Genomic DNA, 21122 nt, shown 5'->3' with positions numbered 1-21122 from the left:
TGAAAGGGGCCTCCCATCAGGGTTGCTGTGGGTGTTGTCACGTAACACCTATGAAATCTGAAGCATTCCAGACTTACGAGGGATCATAAATCTGGGAAAGCGTTAGATTCTACCAGCACCTCAGGGGTAGCGTTAGGGAAGTGCAACGAGGAGAAACATCCTTATTTCTCCTCGTTTTTTCCTCTTTCCATGTGTGCTACATTGCACACATGGAATGAGGATAATACCTCTTGTGATTGTTCGTGTGCAATAAGTGTCCCTTCCTGCACAAAAATAATCACCTCTATAATGCAGAAACCCTTGCACCAAGGTGCAAGGGTGTCTGCGCAGGGGAAAAGGAGAGGAATGCACCCTATGTCATAGATAAAGCGCATTCATACCCTTTTCTTTTGACGCAGGGCAGCACTGCAAGATTCCTTGCGGCGCTGCCCTGCACCAAAACTTCATAAATGAGGCCCTGAATTCGAAGGCAGAATGCATTCCAACCATATTCTGCTATGGTATTCTTAAAGTGGGAACAAAATAGTACAGCAAACGCTTCCTGGAGTCTACATCAGCCAGCGCTAGAAGACTTCATCTTTAGAAGCATAACTGGAGAAGAGATAGAAAGGTACTTGCAGGAAAATGAGGGCAGGGCAATTAACCTGCTTGAATCAGAGGCTTTTAAAGTTGCGATACGGGGGCATTTCAAATACAAATGCAGTGTTCGAAAGCAACTGATGCAGACATTTTGCACAGAAGTCAACATACACGTATTGAAATGAATAGACCAGGAAACAACGGCGAGAAGAAGAATATTGACTGAGCCAGCGAGATACATGCACAACTGACACTCTGTGGAAAATGTCACAACTACAGACAATAAATGACTGCTAGTAACGAATCAGGCAACAAAACTGGGAGACTTCTTGCCAGGCTGATTTAGACACAATGGGAAACTATTCCCATTACTGAACTAAGCCATGAGTCAGGACGAGTAAAATACACTCAGAACGAAATAAACAATTCTTCCCTAACTACTGTGATACATTGTGCTCAACAAATAAAGAAACAGAATAAAGGAAGTTGGAAAATACCTAGATGATACTCGACTGACATGTTTAACTTCTGAACAAAGACAGGACACTAACGGACTGATCAGGCTGCAGGAATTATGAACAGCTGTGACGAGTCTATCACTGGGCAAGCACTGGGTCAAATGCACTGACAAGTGAATTCTATAAAACGTATTTAGGAAATTGGGTTACTGGTTGGGGGAATGAAACTCTACTCAATCACTAGCCACAATTCTTGTCAGGGTGAAACACATGCAAACCTCAAATTAAGCTATGCTCAACCCTCTTATAACAAGCAGCAGACAACAGAGAATATGAAGTAAATTGAGAGCCAGCACGTTACTACCACCAGATAGGGATAAAAGTTTAATGTGGATATGCTAATACAAATATATTGTCGACATGCTGCTATATAAATGTGAATAGCTAGAATGTAAAAAAAGCCTTTATATCTGTGAATGAGCACGTATGACACGTATATTGCTCTTGTAGAATATTGATGAAGAAAACTCAATAAAATGGTAAGAACAAATGGGAATATTAAGCTCCTCTGCTCGAGTGACCATCACATGAGCCTGTACCAAACCTCCTCTATCTGAAGCCCTAGCCGGCCAACCATCGCAAATTTGTGAGTGGTGCATACAATTAACAGACATTAACTAAGTGACATGTCCAGTGCCCCTAAAATATTCCACAGTTCTGATACAATGTTATTCTTAGCATATTAATTGCCACTTCAGTTGCAACACATCAGGCATTGTGAATACAATGTTATGTCCCTGTAGTATGGTGCACGTTGAGATGACAGATTTCTAGGTATGCGTTTGGATGATAGAGCATAGATTGAACATCACTCACAAGGATGTTTCCAAATGTATCGTCCTCTATTCAATGGACAATACCTACATCTGCTGTGATATGTGTGATTCATGTTCGACCTCGGCAAGCCAACTCTTCATGGTGGCAATCACAAAAGAAAACTGGGCAGTGTGGATGGTGTTAGATTTTTAATCTCAACTCTGTGACACCTGGTCATAATGACAAGATAAAATGGAATTATTTTCACTCAACCTCTGTTCCTTGCTATGTAAAACCATTTCAATGATCAGTCTTATCATTAGCCCATTTTTTGCTTTATTTTTCATTTTGTTTTGCTCATTCTGCTCGCTCACCTGTAACAACTCACAAATACCTACACAATCAGCTTGTTTCTTCATTTGCATTATCCCAGTAAAAGCTGAATTCTTAGCTGTGCCCGTCATCTTTTATGTCCAGTACTGTGCACTAGGTAGACATATGAAGAAATGCATTAGAACTTTGTATTAAAGGAAGTTTTTTTCTTTCCATTTTATTCAATATGATTCATTTGAGCTCGTAGTTGTTTGAAATCAAACTATGTTTCTTTACACATGATCACCACATTATCTTAGCGCAGCTATGGAGGTAAGTTGTTAAACTTTTGAATAATTTACTTCTAATCAATCGCTCACTCCTGACTCCCCCCTCTTGGCAATCCCCAACTCACTCTGCATCTCCCTAAACCTCTCGCTCATTAACAACCCAAATCCCATGCCCTCTTATAACATACTCCCTCCAAACTCTGATGGTACCTCTCCTCACACCCCTCTCGTTCTCTCCTCTTCCCCTCTTTGTCCCTTCTCAAGCCTCTACTTCTAATCAATCGCTCTCTTCTGACTCCCCCCTTGACATCCCGAACTCACTCTGCATCTCCCCAAATTTCTCGCTCATTAACAACCCAAATCCCACGCCCTCTTTTAACATATTCCCTCCAACTCCCAACCCCACTTCTTCAACTCCCAACTCCACTCCCTGCCCCCGCCATACTACCAAAATCCCCCTCATTGCCCCTCACTCTAGTACACACCCTTCACCGACCTTCCCTTCTCTTAACTACACTCCTTCTCCCAACACTGATGTTACTTCTCCCCGCACTCATCTCGACCTCCTCCCCTCTCCTCAATCCCTTTCTCCTTCCTCTCTCAGTGCCCTGCCCTCCTCCACACCCCCTCCATCCCTTGACATGATTTTCTGTACCTCCCCTACTCCTGACACCCCTCCCTCCCTGAACAATAACTCCCCCACCAACAAATACTGAAAATACACACTTCACCACTCCTGCCCCTTCCGCTCCCCTGCTCAACCTTCTTACCCAAACACTTATCAACATTGCCCAAAATATCTCTACCTTAGTGACCGAACTCTCTCTACTTAGAGAGGATTATAAACAATTCACATTCTTCAACCCCAGCATCCCCCACTTTACTTCTACTTCTCCCTACTCTGGCTTTCAAAAGGTCTCTTTCCCCAAACACTGGAGTACTACTCCCCTCCGCTGCCGTACTCATAGGTCTCATCGTACATTCAACGGTCTCTCGAATGCCGACCTCTCTGCTCTTTGCAAATCTTACCTTCCTTCAACACCTCCTAAGGATCTCTCCCCCACTCACTCTCTCATCCCAGTTATCCTGGGGACTAGTGGAATCCCCCTCTCTCCCATATTCCCCAGACTGCCCCCTCAACGTACCACCATCCACTCCCACTCTCCCCACAAAACCAACCCTAATGCCCTAACCTGTATGCTTGTTAACGACCACTTGACTGTTTGCCATGCATCCAAAATCTCTTACCTGCCTTGAACACTACCAAAGGATCTCTCCCCCTCACTCTCTCATTCCAGTTATCGTGGGGACTAGTGGAATCACCCTTTCTCCTAGCTCCCCCAGACTCCCCCCTCAATGTACGGCCATCCACGCCCGCTCTCCCCCCAAAACTAACCCTAATCCCCTAACCTGTATGCCTGTTAACTGCCGTTCGGCCGTTTGCCATGCATCAGAAATCTCTGAAACCTTCCTGAGTGAAGCTATTGATATCGCCCTCCTCACTGAAACATGGCTGAATGATCACTCATCACCCATCCTTGACCTACTCTGCCGCCCTGGTTACTCTATCATCAGAAAAGGACAGACCAGTGGGGATAGGAGGGGGAATAGCTATACTCTTTAGAAACCAACTCCAACTCTCTATTGCCAAGAATATTGACTACTCAACTTTCGACTACCTACACAATATCTACCACCCTCCTGCTGACAATCCTCACTTTGTAGTTGAATTATCCGACCTTCTTACTGAATCCTCCCTCTCTAACTCCAAGAATCTCTTCCTTGGAGATCTCAATCTCCACTGGAATGACCCAGAAAACCCCTCCCTTAACCTTCTTTCTAATCTCCTAGAGATTAACGACCTTAAACAACTCTGCCTTTCCCCAACTCACTCTAAAGGTGCCATTCTTGATGTCATCATCTCTAACAATGACCTGGTCTCCCTTTCCAACATCATCTCTATTGACTGGTCCGACCACAGCCTCATTCTTTTCACAATCTCCCCCTCAACCCCGATCCCGCCACCTAAAAACACCAAAACTGTGAAATTAACCAGAAACTTCAATCTCATCCCCCCAGGAGTATAAGAGTCCAAACTCCAAGCTCAACTTCGCCTCACCCCTCTTTCTCTTAACGCGAATGAGCTCACCGAGCATTTCAATAAATGGGTCTCTGATGTTCTTGACCACATTGCCCCGCCTAAACTAAAAACTCAAATAAAATCCCTCTAAATCTTGGTTTAACTCGGACCTCAACACAGAAATACGTGCTCTCAGAATGTCCGAAGGAACCTGGGGTCTACACCCTTATCCCTCCCATCTTGCCCTCCTCAGAGCTGCCAGATCCTCCTACAAGAAACACATCTTTAATCAAAAGGCAGCTTTTTTCCACTCGCAACTCTCTAGTGCCAAAAATAGACCCAGAGAACTGTTCACCATTGTTAGAAAACAAACCTCCACCACCCCCCTTAAACTTATGGCCTCCACTACCAAATGTGAAGAAATTGCTAACTACTTCTCTGAAAAAATGGCCAAGATTGATCTATCTTTCGCTCAAATTCAGACCCCTCTCAACCGTCAGGGCCCCCCGGATGCCACCTCTGTTCTCCCTGCCTTATCCATCCTGCCCCCTGTATTATCCCCATCACCTTAAGCCACGCCACCGGACTCCACTGGACCGACCACAGCTGCGTCCACTTCAGCTTCAAAAGATCCACGACCCACCACCACCCGCAACAGGTACCTCACAGGAATTGGAGCAAGATCACCGCAGACCAGCTCACCACCTCCCTCCGCCAGAGCCCACCCGCCAACACAACGGACCCCAACGAAGCAGCCCGCAACTTCACACAGTGGCTGACCGCCTGCGCCGACGACCTCGCGCCACTAAAGAACCCTCCCAGCAGACCCAGAAGCAAGAAGGCATCCTGGTTCACCGACGACCTCAAGGACTCCAAGAAGACCTGCCGCACCCTCGAGAAAGCCTGGCTCCTCAACTGGACCACCGACAACATGATCGCCCTCAGACACGCTACCCGCAAGCACCACCAGCTCATCCGCACCACCAAGAAGAAATCCCTGAAGGAACGACTGGACAACAACGCCCACGACAGCAAAGAGCTCTTCACTATCGTCAAGGAGTTCTCCAACCCCGGCACCGGCACCAACGACATCACTCCATCACAAGACCTCTGCGACTCCCTCGCCTCGTTCTTCCACCGCAAGATCGCCGACATCCACAACAGCTTCGGCGCCCCACCCACGCACCCAACCGTCGAACCAACGCCCCCCACCGCCACCCTTCGCACCTGGACCACGGTGACCACCGAAGACACAGCCTGCACGATGAACACCATCCACTCCGGATCACCGACTGACCCCTGCCCACACCACGTCTTCAACAAGGCCGACTCCACCATCGCACCCCAACTCCGGAACATCATCAACGCCTCCTTCAACACGGCCACCTTCCCGGAGAGCTGGAAGCACGCCGAGATCAGCGCCCTCCTGAAGAAACCTACAGCGGACCCCACCGATCTCAAAAACTTCCGCCCCATCTCGCTCCTCCCTTTTCCTGCTAAAGTCATCGAGAAGATCGTCAACAGACAGCTGACCGCCTTCCTCGAGACGAACGGATCCCTCGACCCCTCGCAGTCCGGCTTCAGAGCCAACCACAGCACCGAGACCGCCCTCACCGCAGCCACCGACGACATCCGGACCCTGCTCGACAAGGGGGAAACAGTGGCCCTCATCCTCCTGGACCTCTCCGCTGCGTTCAACACGGTCTGCTACCGCACCCTAGTCCAGCGCCTCAGCAACATCGGTATCCAAGAGAAGGCACTGGAGTGGATCATCTTGTTCCTCGCCGGAAGAACACAAAGAGTCCGCCTCCCCCCGTTTCGCTCCGAGGCCACCGAAGTCATCTGCGGCGTCCCGCAAGGATCTTCACTCAGCCCCACCCTCTTCAACATCTACATGAAACCTCTCGCAGCCATCGCACGCTAGCACAACCTCAACATCATCTCTTACGCCGACGACACCCAGCTGATCCTCTCCCTCACCAGAGACCCCGACACCGCCAGAACCTGCCTACACGAAGGGATGAAAGACGTCGCCGAGTGGATGAAGGACAGCCGCCTGAAACTGAACTCGGACAAGACGGAAGTCCTCGTCCTGGGATCTTCGCCCTCCGCCTGGGACGACTCCTGGTGGCCCCCAGCCCTGGGCACCGCACCCAAGCCAACCGACCATGCACGCAACCTGGGCTTCATCCTGGACCCCTCCCTCTCGATGACCAGACAAGTCAACGCCGTCTCCTCATCGTGCTTCAACACCCTGCGTATGCTTCGCAAGATCTTCCGCTGGATCCCGACCGAGACCAGGAAGACTGTCACCCAGGCACTCGTCACCAGCCGACTGGACTACGGAAACACCCTCTACGCCGGAACCACAGCCAAGCTACAGAAAAGACTCCAGCGCATCCAGAACGCCTCCGCCCGACTCATCCTGGATGTCCCCCGACGCAGCCACATCTCCAGCCACCTGAGGAACCTGCACTGGCTCCCCGTCGACAAGAGGATCACGTTCCGGCTCCTCACCCACGCACACAAGTCTCTCCACGACCTGGGCCCCAAGTACCTCAACGACCGCCTGACCTTCTACACGCCCACCCGCCAGCTACGGTCCACCAGCCTCGCCCTCGCAGCCGTACCACGCATCCGAAGAGCCACCGCCGGAGGAAGATCCTTCTCTTACCTGGCTGCCAAGACTTGAAACTCCCTCCCCATCCACCTTCGGCTGACCCAGGACCATCTCGCCTTCAGGAAACAACTCAAGACCTGGCTGTTCGAGCAGTAGCATACCACTCCCCCCAAGCACCTTGAGACCCTCCAGGGTGAGTAGTGCGCTATACAAATGGTATGATTGATTGATTGATTGACACCTTCCTGCCGCAATCGCACCTAAATCCAACCCCCGTCCACCAACAACTTAAAAACAAAGCCTCGTGGCATAATTTCCTCCCTGTCTCCGAACTTGAAGTCTCTAATATCTTGTCTAAACTAAAACCGTCATCTCACACAAAAGACCCTCTCCTTTCTAACCTTGTCCAAGATCTTAAACATGTCATTGTCCCATTCATGACCAATATCATCAACTCCTCCCTTACCTCGGGTTGTGTCCATGTCTCCCTCCAACTTGGTCAAATCACCCCCATTCTCAAAAACCCTTAAGCTGAACCTGATGACCATAACAATCTCCGCCCTGTCTCCAACCTCCCCCTCCTCTCCAAAGCTCTCGAAAAATGTGCCCTACTCCAACTGGAAAATCGCATTGACACTTTCAACCTTCTTGACCCTCTACAATCTGGCTTCCGTAAAGGCTGTAGCACTGAAACCGCATTGCTAAAAATCGTCGATGACATCCACCACACCCTGGATAAGGGTGAGTCCTCCCTACTTATTCTCCTTGACCTCTCTGCCGCATTTGACACAGTCATCCACACAACCTTACTTAACACACTCAAATGTCGGTTCGGCCTTAATGGCCCTGTCCTTAACTGGTTCACTTCCTATTTTCAACATAAATCTCAACAAGTCAAAATCCAAAATTGGCTCTCAAACCCTTCTCAAGTCTCTCTTGGTGTCCCCCAAGGTTCTATTCTCTCTCCGGCACTCTTCAACGACTTTATGGAACCCCTCACTGCCATCCTAAAACAAGCCAGAATTAACTACCACCTATACGCCGATGACACTCAACTATACTATAAAATTAAATCCCATTCTGATTTCCTGCAGCTAAATAACACCCTGATTTCGATCCAATCCTGGTTCCTCTCCAACCATCTCAAACTCAACCCTAATAAAACTGAAATTATTCTTTTCTCCCCTAAAAACAATTCACTCCCTATCCAATCTTGGATCTCTGACCTCAATGCCCTCAACTGCCCACTCTCCTAATCCAAAATAGTAAAAACTCTGGGCATAACCTTTGACAATAAGCTTACTCTCAATTCCCATACAAAAAACTAGGCAGAAGGAGCACTTTGCACACTCCACCAGCTCTAATAATTAAACCATTCATTCCTGCTGAAGATTTCAAACCAGTAGTCTAATCCTTAGTCCTCTCGAAAATTGACTACGGCAACGCTATCCTTACTGGAACTCCCAAAGTCCACCTTGCCCCCCCTCAAAACCATACTCCCCCTAGCGGCCAGACTAATAACAGACACTAGACATTTCAACCGCATCTCTCCTGCCCTTTAAGTCCTCAAATGGCTTCCTCTCGAAGTCAGATCAGCCTATGAAATTGCCTGCATTACACACAAAGTCCTTCACCTAAAGCCCCCGATCTACCTCTCAAGTAAACTCAAAATAGTGGGCTGCTCCCGTCCGATGAGAAGCACCAATACTCTCCTCCTCGTCCCCCCTCTGCAAAAAAAAAAGAAAGCCTCTCAATCTCAATCAATCAATCATGCCATTTGTATAGCGCACTACTCACCCGGGAGGGTCTCAAGGCGCTTGGGGGGAGGGGTATGCTACTGCTCGAACAGCCAGGTCTTGAGTTGTTTCCTGAAGGCGAGATGGTCCTGGGTCAGCCGAAGGTGGATGGAGAGGGAGTTCCAAGTCTTGGCAGCCAGGTAAGAGAAGGATCTTCCTCCGGCGGTGGCTCTTCGGATGCGTGGTACGGCTGCGAGGGCGAGGCTGGTGGACCGTAGCTGGCGGGTGGGCGTGTAGAAGGTCAGGCGGTCGTTGAGGTACTTGGGGCCCAGGTTGTGGAGAGACTTGTGTGCGTGGGTGAGGAGCCGGAACGTGATCCTCTTGTCGACGGGGAGCCAGTGCAGGTTCCTCAGGTGGCTGGAGATGTGGCTGCGTCGGGGGACATCCAGGATGAGTCGGGCGGAGGCGTTCTGGATGCGCTGGAGTCTTTTCTGTAGCTTGGCTGTGGTTCCGGCATAGAGGGCGTTTCCATAGTCCAGTCGGCTGGTGACGAGTGCCTGGGTGACAGTCTTCCTGGTCTCGGTCGGGATCCAGCGGAAGATCTTGCGAAGCATACGCAGGGTGTTGAAGCACGATGAGGAGACGGCGTTGACTTGTCTGGTCATCGAGAGGGAGGGGTCCAGGATGAAGCCCAGGTTGCGTGCGTGGTCGGTTGGCTTGGGTGCGGTGCCCAGGGCTGGGGGCCACCAGGAGTCGTCCCAGGCGGAGGGCGAAGATCCCAGGATGAGGACTTCAGTCTTGTCCGAGTTCAGTTTCAGGCGGCTGTCCTTCATCCACTCGGCGACGTCTTTCATCCCTTCGTGTAGGCAGGTTCTGGCAGTGTCGGGGTCTCTGGTGAGGGAGAGGGAGAGGATCAGCTGGGTGTCGTCGGCGTAAGAGATGATGTTGAGGTTGTGCTGGCATGCGATGGCTGCGAGAGGTTTCATGTAGATGTTGAAGAGGGTGGGGCTGAGTGAAGATCCTTGCGGGATGCCGCCGATGACTTTGGTGGCCTCGGAGCGAAACGGGGGGAGGCGGACTCTTTGTGTTCTTCCGGCGAGGAACGAGATGATCCACTCCAGTGCCTTCTCTTGGATACCGATGTTGCTGAGGCGCTGGACTAGGGTGCGGTGGCAGACCGTGTCGAACGCAGCGGAGAGGTCCAGGAGGATGAGGGCCACTGTTTCCCCCTTGTCGAGCAGGGTCCGGATGTCGTCGGTGGCTGCGATGAGGGCGGTCTCAGTGCTGTGGTTGGCTCTGAAGCCGGACTGCGAGGGGTCGAGGGATCCGTTCGTCTCGAGGAAGGCGGTCAGCTGTCTGTTGACGATCTTCTCGATGACTTTAGCAGGAAAAGGGAGGAGCGAGATGGGGCCGAAGTTTTTGAGATCGGTGGGGTCCGCTGTAGGTTTCTTCAGGAGGGCGCTGATCTCGGCATGCTTCCAGTTCTCCGGGAAGGTGGCGGTGTTGAAGGAGGCGTTGATGATGTTCCGGAGTTGGGGTGCGATGGTGGAGTCGGCCTTGTTGAAGACGTGGTGTGGGCAGGGGTCGGTCGGTGATCCGGAGTGGATGGTGTTCATCGTGCGGGCTGTGTCTTCGGTGGTCACCGTGGTCCAGGTGCGAAGGGTGGTGGTGGGGGGCGTTGGTTCGACGGTTGGGTGCGTGGGTGGGGCGCCGAAGCTGTTGTGGATGTCGGCGATCTTGCAGTGGAAGAACGAGGCGAGGGAGTCGCAGAGGTCTTGTGACGGAGTGATGTCGTTGGTGCCGGTGCTGGGGTTGGAGAACTCCTTGACGATAGTGAAGAGCTCTTTGCTGTCGTGGGCATTGTTGTCCAGTCATTCCTTCAGGGATTTCTTCTTGGTGGTGCGGATGAGCTGGTGGTGCTTGCGGGTAGCGTGTTTGAGGGCGGTCATGTTGTCGGTGGTCCGGTCGAGGAGCCAGGCTTTCTCGAGGGTGCGGCAGGTCTTCTTGGAGTCCTTGAGGTCGTCGGTGAACCAGGATGCCTTCTTGCTTCTGGGTCTGCTGGGAGGGTTCTTTAGTGGCGCGAGGTCGTCGGCGCAGGCGGTCAGCCACTGTGTGAAGTTGCGGGCTGCTTCGTTGGGGTCCGTTGTGTTGGCGGGTGGGCTCTGGCTGAGGGAGGTGGTGAGCTGGTCTGAGGTGATCTTGCTCCAATTCCTGTGAGGTACCTGTTGCGGGTGGTGGTGGGTCGTGGATCTTTTGAAGCTGAAGTGGACGCAGCTGTGGTCGGTCCAGTGGAGTCCGGTGGCGTGGCTGAAGGTGATGTACTTGCTGGAAGAGAAGATGGGATCAAGCGTGTGGCTGGCATAGTGGGTGGGGGTGTTGACCAGTTGCTTGAGTCCGAGGTTGGCGAGGTTTTCCAGCAGGGCGGTGGTGTTGCGGTCCTTGTTGTTCTCCAGGTGGAAGTTGAGGTCCCCGAGGAGGATGTAGTCGGTGGAGGGGAGGGCGTGCGGACTGATGAAGTCTGTGATTTCTTCGCTGAATTGTGTGCGTGATCCCGGGGGTCTGTAGACGAGAGTGCCTCTGAGGGTCGTCTTAGGGTCGGTGTGAATCTGGAAGTGGAGATGTTCGGCTGCGGCGAAGGAGTCGTTGGCGTCGGTCGTGATGCGGATGGTGTTCCTGTGGACGATGGCGATGCCACCTCCGGTCTGGTTGATGCGGTCCCTCCTGATGATCTTGTACCCGTCCGGGATGGCGATGGCGATGTCGGGTGCAGAGGAGGCGTTCATCCAGGTTTCCGTGAGGAAGGCGACGTCAGGTGATGTAGCGTCGAGGAGGTTCCAGAGTTCCACGGCGTGTCTGTGGACGGAGCGGGTGTTAATCAGGATGCACTTGAGGTGGTTGCTGCTGGTGTTTGTCTTGGCGGGTGCGGGGCAGGTTCGGAGGCAGGTGAACTTGCAGGTGCAGCAGGTGAAGGGTCCGTGGGTGCGTCTCGGGGTGGCTCGGCAGCAGGCGTGGGTCTGGCCGGCATTGAGTGCGTTGAGAGTGGCGGCGTCGTAGGTCAGTCGGGTTGTCTTGCCTCGGCGGGGAGGACCAGGGGTCCTGGCGCTGGGCGCGGGTCAGGCGCGGACGGGCGCAGACTAGCTTACCTTTGGCGCACCTTTGGCGCTCAATCGGTGCTCCCGCTGCGCGGTCGTTCTGGGGGCGTCATAAGTAAGGAGCCGGGAGGGAGGAGCAGCAGGGTGGCGGGAGCGGGGCGGCGAATGGAGTCACAGGGGGGCAGGGCCGCAGGGAGGCAGCGGCGGGAAATTCCAAGAAGCAGCGGGCAGCGGGAAATTCCCAGGAGCAACAGGAAATTCCCAGGAGCAGCGGGCAGCGAGCGAAGGAATCTGCAGGCAGGAGGCGGCAAAGGCAGGCAGGAGTGGCAGCAGTGAGTGGGGCGACCAAGCCCTGTGGAGGGCTGAGCGGTCACCTTGTTCCTTCTCTGGTAATGCTCCCAACATATGCAACACCCTCCCTATGGATTTATGCTGCAACCCCTCCTACTTCAGCTTCAAAACAGACCTTAAACTCTACCTGCTTAATACATATTGGGGCCCTTAAATCTTCTCTCTTCCTACCTGCTACTCCCTCTACCTCTCCCTCCACCCTTTGACTTTTCTTCTCCTTCTTCCCTACCCTTTCTCCCCTTCCCCCTCTCCCTTACCCATCCCTTCATGCCTTCACCCCTCCGCTCGCTCCAAACCTGCTCCCTAAATACACTGACCATGTTGTTGACCTCTTGCTGCTGTAAACAATGTGTATACTCATTATATCTTAGTCTGCAATCAATTTCCTCCGTCGCTTATTTACCAACATAAATCTTATGTTTATTATGCTCCCTATAGATCTTGTCTGAATACTGCACTTTTTTGCTGTATTTTTTACTGTACGATGTGCATTTCTTCTGATACTTTTCAAGTGCATTATCTTCATACTTTTGTGAAGTGCTCTGATACCCATGGGTGTAGCCAGCGCTATATAACACCTTTCTAAGTAAAAATAAACTCCATCTCTCTTTTTAATAACTTGTGCAGTAATTCTTAACTTTTTGTTGTTCCTTCTGTCAACTATCCAAGACTCCTTCCACCTTCATGGTGTAATTTCCTTTGCGATTTGCTTTAACATTACTTTCTAGTTCTCTGGCTTTAACAATTCTGACATTGTGTTGCAAAAGTAAGTCCTTTGACCAATTTGAGTACATAGTGGATATTGGTTACCTCGCTCCTAAAGTCAACATAACATGTCCTAATATTTAAAAGGACATAAGGCCCGTCTGCAGTATATACCATAACATAGCGTAGCGTAACGTAACATAACAACAATTCTTATCAGAAACTCACTTCAATTCTTGCTCGTAGAGGCACAAGCTAATTCTAGTTTCCTTTTTCCTAAATAGTATAGTACTGAAAATATCCATCACTAATAAGAGTTATATACTGAAAATCATTTCCCCCCCCATTATTATTATGTTATTATTCAGTAAGCAATTAGCTAGACAATGCCACTTCAATCGTTCACACACGCAGTTCACCAATATGTTTAGCACATTAACAGTAAGAAGAAAAGTTTATAATAATATAAGGGATAGTAAAAAACTACTGTTTCTCGTCATCTTACGAAGATTGATAAAATTGACTCAGAACTGACACTAATACACTATTCCTACTGTAGGTTTGAGCTGTTTCATTAAACGTGTTTGCCTGAAGAACAGGTTCCTACTCAATCATTCCCCTTTCTATCTACCTTATGATAAACATAAACCAAAATAGTTTTTATTCAACGTATGTTAAAAACATTTTTAAGCTTAGCTTTTTTAAAGCCAAGAAAGCTTATGACAATGCAATTTACTCTTTAACACAAGCATTGCTGATGACCTCATTGCCAGGCGACATTTAGTAATTCTGGAGCTGCATTGCATTAAATTGTTTGCGCTATGCAGGCTACTCATGCATTGAAGTAAACAAAAAAGTGGTGTTTGGTACTATAAGTCACTTATACAGTGGTATACCATATATACAGATCATGTAAAGGAAATGCTACTAGAGGGCCTGCAGCACTGCTTGCGTCAGATTAAGTTAACTCTTCATTTTAATTGTATCCAATTTCAATCCTATCCTATCGTGAAATGGAACTGCCCGCCATAAGGGCAGGTGTCCCGTGGGGGCCATTAGGATGTGCCTGCCACAGTAGTGGGCGCATCCTGCATTCCTGACATTGTGGCAGGCGGTGCACTTAGCACCGCCCGCCACAATGCCAGGAAGGCATGTGGTGCAGTTCCATGCACAACATGGCAGGCACCGCGCGGTGCCTGCCATGTTGTGCATGGAACTGCAGGGGGTACCATAGGTACTCCCCATGTGCACCCCCACCCCCTAGAGTCCCTGGGGCTAGCAACAGGCCCTCACAAGCAATTCCTGCATGCCTTTTTCCGTGGTGGCAGCATGTTTCCGCCCCCATACTAATATGGCTGGCGGTGTCTAACAGACACCGCCACCATATTAAACTCTTTTCCGCCCGGTCGCCTTGTTGACCAGGCGGAAAAGCGGCAGACGGAAAGACCGTCCGTTGCGGTCCCCCCGCCATAGTAATTTGGCAGGGGAAATGGGTGGCGGGTGGGGACGGATCTCGGGCGAATCGCCACCGCCATGCAGGCGGTGGCGATCCGCCGAGATCCTTATGGGTCCCTTAGTCTTAATGTTTTCCTCACTTTTAATTAAGCAAATTGCATCTTAGTATGTTATGAAGCATATATCGACAATTTCAATTCCTCCCAGTTATACAAATGGCTGTATTTTTCATTTATAAATATGGCAATGTCTATTGTCCACTGGGTGCAAGATGTCTGCTGTTTGTAAATGCAATACTTTGAAATGGGAGAAAAATAAACTATGAGTTGTATAGAATCCATATAAACATGATGTTAATGCTTCAGTTTAATTTTCTCCCGTTAAAAAGCATCACCATTACAAACAGCCTATCTTGCTCCTAGTGGTTGGTAGACAGGGTGTCATATTTATAACTAAAAAATACAACCATTTGTTTAAGTGGTGGAAATGTAAAGTACAATTTTTTTTCTTCACATTATGAACATTTCTGCAGAACCTTTTTCTGAACTTCAAACTTTTACCATTTAAAAAAAATGGTTGCATGTTTGTGTAATATATGTAATTTTGCCACATATGGCGAAAGGTATGTTGTGTGCTACAAGTACATACGACACAGGTGCTCATTCACCCATACACATATATCCCATTTATATGCTCACATGTTCACACATCCCCAAAGACAGCACTCTCACTGACACACACCTATGGCAGACCTGTCATAGTGCCCTTAGTCAAAGTACTTTGTTCAAACCATAGTGTCTGGCTCTATGGACATCAGGCTTAAAGTCAATGAAGCTGGGCGTAGGGGTATCTGGTAACACTGCACGAGTGGCTTGGCTTTCAGAAGCTCACAATGATTTTCACTGATCAGAAGTAGCTCTCAGTACAGAAAAGATCGTAGAACCCTGCTCTATACTGATGATTTCTACATTATTGTCACAAATGTCTGAGCACGAAAGATTAGTAGGAACCAAGGGATAGGTCTGCCGTCTGAACCTGTAAGATGTTTCTGAAGTGAAGGATAGCTCTGCTGTTTATGACTAGAAGCTGGACGATATGTTTAAGTTTATTTTCTCCTCTCTCTATTCCAAGCAAATTCATATTCAAACTATATGACCATGAGAGATGCTTTATGCATTTTTAAATTACAAGAGGACCTGCCCAATTAAAACCTTCTACTTCTAGGGATATATACGTGTGAAATTATAATGAACAATGTAGTCTTTAGCCTCAGTTTCCGCAATATGTTCTTGAGAGTGAAATCCCTTAACACTTCTGAGATGTGTTGGGTTCACATGGCAAGCAATAAGGCATTAGACTAGTTTATATAAATACCCGAGTGCAGCATGTGCAAAACCTATGACATTTTAATCAATGTTTTTGAAAAATTGTACTGTAACTGTTACAGGGGGACGATATTGCAGCGCTGCTGCAAAACCTGCCCCTAGGAACAAAACCAGCCTCCACAGGTCCTAAACCGGCCATCTACGATTCAGGCCCAACGGGAAAACACCCGGTGACAGCTATGGCTAGTCCGGCCCTGCCAAGCACTCTGAAGAGACAGCATTTTAAGTTGTGGCGCTTTACAGAAACTCGACAGAAATAAACAAAAAAAAAGCCTAGGTAATTCTTGTCTCCTACATTCCCTCCCTTCCCAGCATCACATTGCGCGCCCCCATTTCAATTAGTGCTCTCAAATTGAAAATTGAAAGGCGCCTTCACTCTGTGTATTCTGTGGTGAATTAGAAGAATTTCAGTACACCAGGGGCACATTATCAAGGGGGTTTATCTCCGCTCTTTTGGCTTTAAAAGCCAAGAAAGCGGAGATAAAATTATCTCCCTAATACCTAGCTGTCGCTAACACCAGTTAGCAACAGCTAGTAGGAGATAGCGACCATCTTGGGCCCCACTTTGCATGTCAGTGATATTTATCACTAATGACATGCAAAGTGGGCGTGCCAAGATGTTAGCGACTGGAAACAGTTGCTAACATCGCTATCTCCTATTACCAACTTTTGGAGATATTCGCGCTAGGCGCGAATATCTCCAAAAGCTAACACCTGCCCCTGAGCAGTTCTTAGCCATGTTATCCAATGGGAGGTGGATAACATGGCTAAGAGCATTAGCTCGATAATGCATGAATATCGCTGACTTTTCAGCGATATTCATGCATTGCGGCCATTTTTTATCGCATTTGCGATAAACCTTGGTAATACCAAGGTTTATCTGCGGTAAAAATCGCCGCAGCTTAGCGGTAAAATTTTCTCTCTAACCAGCAATAGCGATAATTATCGCTATTGCTTGGTAATATGCCCCCATATTTTATGCTAAAATGCTCTCTGGCGACGTATTTGAACTTCAGAACAGTACACATAGGGGCAGATTTACAATTACTGGCGCATCCCTGCATATCGGCAGGGATGCGCCAGTAATTGTGCGCCGCACCTCCGCCACCCATGATGCGCTGCATTTACAATGCGGGGCACCATGGGGCAAAAACGGCACAGATGCGTCACGCATCTGTGCCGTAAAAGCGGCGCATTGCTGGAGTTTTGTCGCAAGCGGGACGCAGCTCCAGCAATGATCAGGGGGGCCCTATGTGCACAATGCTGCGTCAATCCTTACGCTTGCTTTAAGCAGGCGCAGGGTTTTGATGCAGCATGGGCCCAAAAGTGACTGAGTGAAATCTTGTAGATTTCACTCAGCCACTTTTGGGGGGCGTTCCTGTGCCGGAACGCCTCCCCCTGCAATGGTACGCCTCTTCTGGCGCAGGGCTTTACAACGTGACGCATCTGGGAGATGCGTCACGTTGTAAATACCCCGCACCATGGTGCATCTTTTGCGCCGCCGCTGCGTCACAAAAGTGATGTATAGGCGGCGTAAAAGAGGCGCAAGGGGCTTGTAAATCTGCCCCATAGTTTAAATCTAAATTATGTGTATGCATTAACCGAATACTGGAACAAGTACGTGTAACCGAATACTGGAACAAGTACGCTGTTAACCTACGTTTAAGCAGTTTCAAAACGGATGCTGTGCTGCCCTCTAGAGGACAAAACGTATTTATCATGAGAACAACTCTTCTAACTACTCATGCAATTTAAAAATACTGCTCTGTCCTTGTTAAAGCGCACATTGATTTAGCTTTTTAATCACTTTTGTGCACCGAGGCCCAGATTTATGAGCTTTTGGTGCAGGGTTCTGTCAGGCTGAGTCAAAAGGAAAGTTCCGGAATGCACTATATCTATGCAATACTTTCAGTGTGTGCTGCAGACTTCAGCATAAATAGAAAGACAAAAGAAGGAGGATCAATAAAGATATTTCTCATTCGTTACGCCTCACCCCAGGAGGTTAAGGATTTGGTGCTTCCCCAGGTTTACTTCATCTTCCATCGTTGTTGCATGGGAAACCCACTGCAAACGCCCACAGAACGCCTCCTGAGTGCAGAATAAGGCAACGCAGCAATTTGTGCTGCCGTGCCTCACTTCATACCTTTGAGGCCATCAAAAGCCAGCGTGGCCTCATATATATGATTTTGTAATCTGTGCCGCCGGAGCACCACAAAATGTGACGGGGTTCGTAAATAAGCCTCACAGAGTTTGCAAATCCATGCGGCTTCAGTGTTGGGGCACAAGATGTCACTCCTGGTCTCCTGCAGCCTCAGGTAAGGGGAACTGTGCCCCTCTCTCTCAAATAGTAGGGGGACCCCAGGGCCATCCTAATAGCATTATGGGCCCCCGGACAAAGCAGTGCACAGGGCACCACCTATGCAACCACTCACAGGAATAAAAACGTTTAACGGAAAATTTGTGTTAAATTCTGGTCTATATGGGACCCCTATGCTCGTGGGGCCTCATGGGAACTGCCCGGCATGCCCATGCGTTAAGACGGCACTGGGGACCATGTACATTCACGTCCACCCCAACTCGTGCCCTGATGCAAACAAATAACAGGCCAGTTGATGAATACATGTAACATGGCTGTTTAATTGGGACCCGAACTGTAATTTTCAAAGTGAATACTCCTTTTTGCCTAATTAATGATCTGATGTTTCTGGTTTACTGGCTTTATAAACCTATGAATATATTTTTTTGTTTCATCAGATCAGTCTGTGTACAACTTGCAGTGGCCTCAGATTTAAGAATTGATGGTTTCAGCTCCTCTTGGCGGAGACTCCGTCTCACCAGCTCGTCCAACACCACAGCATTTCAAAGCTCCAGATGTTTAAATTTAGAAAAAAAGAGTCCAACTCTCGCTTTGATGGTAGAAAAAGGCAACACTTGAAACACATCATATAGAAAGGTAATATAAATTTTGAAATTCTAATACTGAAAACTTAAACAGTGAAGTACACATGTTGCTGTAAATGTACCTGTAATACACCTGTAATAAATCTGCCAACAAGTGTCAAATAGAGTGTCATGCTTCATCATACAGTGTTGTCTACAACAGTCCCAAGAAACCACACTGCTAATTTCAAGTGATACAGGGATAGGGCTCTCCCCTCTCCCTAGCGCCAGTGCTGATTTAAGCTGGCACGCGCCATGCTCACACCTTAGCACCGTAGCGCTAAGGTGCGTGCCTGAGTCTAGCATAGGTTTTGTACAAGAAGAGTACCCTTCCTTTACAAAATATTATTCCTAGACAAGTTCAAACACTTTTCCCACTTTGTATGTGGGCTGCACAGTGCAGCACGCATGCAAAGTAGGAAACGAAAGGAGAAAGGAAAACATTTCTACTCTTAATGGGTCCTTTCATATGGTGGTAACGTTTGGAGCTAAACCTTGTCTACAATTGTTTGTAGTTAGGGTTTTGCATCAGAAGGCATGGGGGGTTGCATGGGAACGCCCAAGTTCCAACCATGTAACGCCCCCTTGGTGCTAAGTACTGCAAAGCAATGGTTCGCTCTGCTTTGTGCTACTTGTAGGGTACTTTCCAGTGCAAAACAAGTTTTGCGCTGGAAAGTACATTGGTAAAAAACAGTTTGTGTTGGTTAGCATCCCTTTTGTGACGCTAACCCAGTGCAAAATATAGGAAAATCTACCCCTCAGAGTTAAATACGTATGTGACGTCACTACTGGTCAGATGATGGGTTCAAGAACAAACCTGGAACCAAGCCATTGAGCTAATAGCATCGATATGTGGACTAATGAACCTCCTGCTGAAATCAAGTAAGCAACCAGCTGGTCAAAAGCTTAAATCCCAGGGTGTGGCAGTCAAACCATGTTACCCTTTCATCATTGACAAAATGAGTTCCAGTGATCAGGCTCGCAGTAACAGATGTTCAATACTGCGCTGAATGGTGCACGAATTAGGCAGCAATCGCTATATGAAACTAAGGACCAGAAGTATGAAAAAACTAGCCACAAAAAGAGGTTGCAAACTCCATGCCAACTTTTTGAAACCACTCTTTACTTTTGGGATGCTACCTATGTACTAATAGATTGCATTATAAAATGTCCTGTTAAGGTGGGATGCAGGACGACCACCTAATGAATATTGATTAGGGAGATCACTATTTGTGACCCCCTGTCCTTGACTGTAAACACAGGGATGGTGGTCTGCAAGGAACAGTATATCACTGCGTTTGCATTTCTAAATGGGATTTTATTTTGTTAAAGCAGCCCATGTTCCTTGAAGGAATCAGTGCTGCTTTAAAAAAGAAAAACATTTTTTTCATGTTAGGAAAATATCAGAGGGAGCAGGTAGGTAGCCCCTGGATCCACTGCTCGAAGGTGGGCAGGCTGAAGGTGATATGGGCCAATAGGCATCTACAATATTTTTAATTCATGTCCAGGAATGTTATATATGTGTTAAATGTCGAACAGGGAAAGGTAAGCAAGCATCATAGAAGCTCAATGTCGCTTGCTGTTGCAGGAAAAAGTGGTGCAAGCAATCCACATGCCGCTGAACATGGAGGGGGCACTGACGGCCCGCGAGCTAGTTGGGGTTCAGGACTTTCTCCTCTTGGATTCCTTCACCAGTGATGAATCTTTTCTGGACAACCTACGCAAACGTTTCAAGGAGAACCTCATCTATGTAAGTCTGCCCTCTTCCTTAACATCTTTGAGGAATACTAACCTTTCTCATAGAACCCAACCTTGTTGATTATGGACTTGCTGTAAACCTCCCAGTAGCTCTGAAGACAAAGCAACAGGACCTCATTAATTGGCTTTGAGATAACAGAGGGATCAGTGTTTAGACCCTGAGTAAGAGTTAGGAGTAAATCTGTGCTGAGATTCTGGGTCGCCAGAATGTTTACAAGCTAAACACCACAGAATGAGGAATAATTGTGTGGGTCCAGTATTAAATGTGTGTGTGGGTGTGGTGGAATGCGAGATATTGGGCAGGGGTGGTAAAGGTGGTGTCAGGAAGGGGAGACGATTAGATGGTAAGGATTTTATCCTCCCCCTTTCCTTTGAAGGAGGTTATTCAGCACTCCCCCAAAGCAATTTTTCAAGCCAGATTTTCAGGGCAGTAAATTCTGGTCAGTTGTTTTCTGTACCTAGCAAACCATCTGGGTGTGGGATAAGTGACCCACTTAGGATTTAGTGCAGCGAACCACACAGGAGTTCTGCTGTGCTCCTCTCAT

At 48.5% G+C, this 21122-nt stretch overlaps 1 protein-coding gene across 1 annotated transcript in view; it reads left to right on the top strand.

Moving 5' to 3' along the window:
• Positions 1-20401: 20401 nt before the first annotated feature.
• MYO1H (myosin IH) overlaps positions 20402-21122 on the top strand; it is a 749175-nt gene continuing 748454 nt past the window's right edge. Inside the window, exon 1 of the mRNA XM_078666099.1 lies at positions 20402-20569. Coding sequence (XP_078522225.1) covers positions 20432-20569 — 138 coding nt within the window. The 5' untranslated portion in view covers positions 20402-20431. The remainder of the gene's footprint in view (positions 20570-21122) is intronic.

The sequence above is a fragment of the Lissotriton helveticus genome, chromosome 11 (assembly GCF_964261635.1).
Source record: "Lissotriton helveticus chromosome 11, aLisHel1.1, whole genome shotgun sequence".
Taxonomy (NCBI): domain Eukaryota; kingdom Metazoa; phylum Chordata; class Amphibia; order Caudata; family Salamandridae; genus Lissotriton; species Lissotriton helveticus.
The sequence above is the reverse complement of the archived record's forward strand: the minus strand, read 5'-3'. Positions and strand labels throughout refer to the sequence as shown.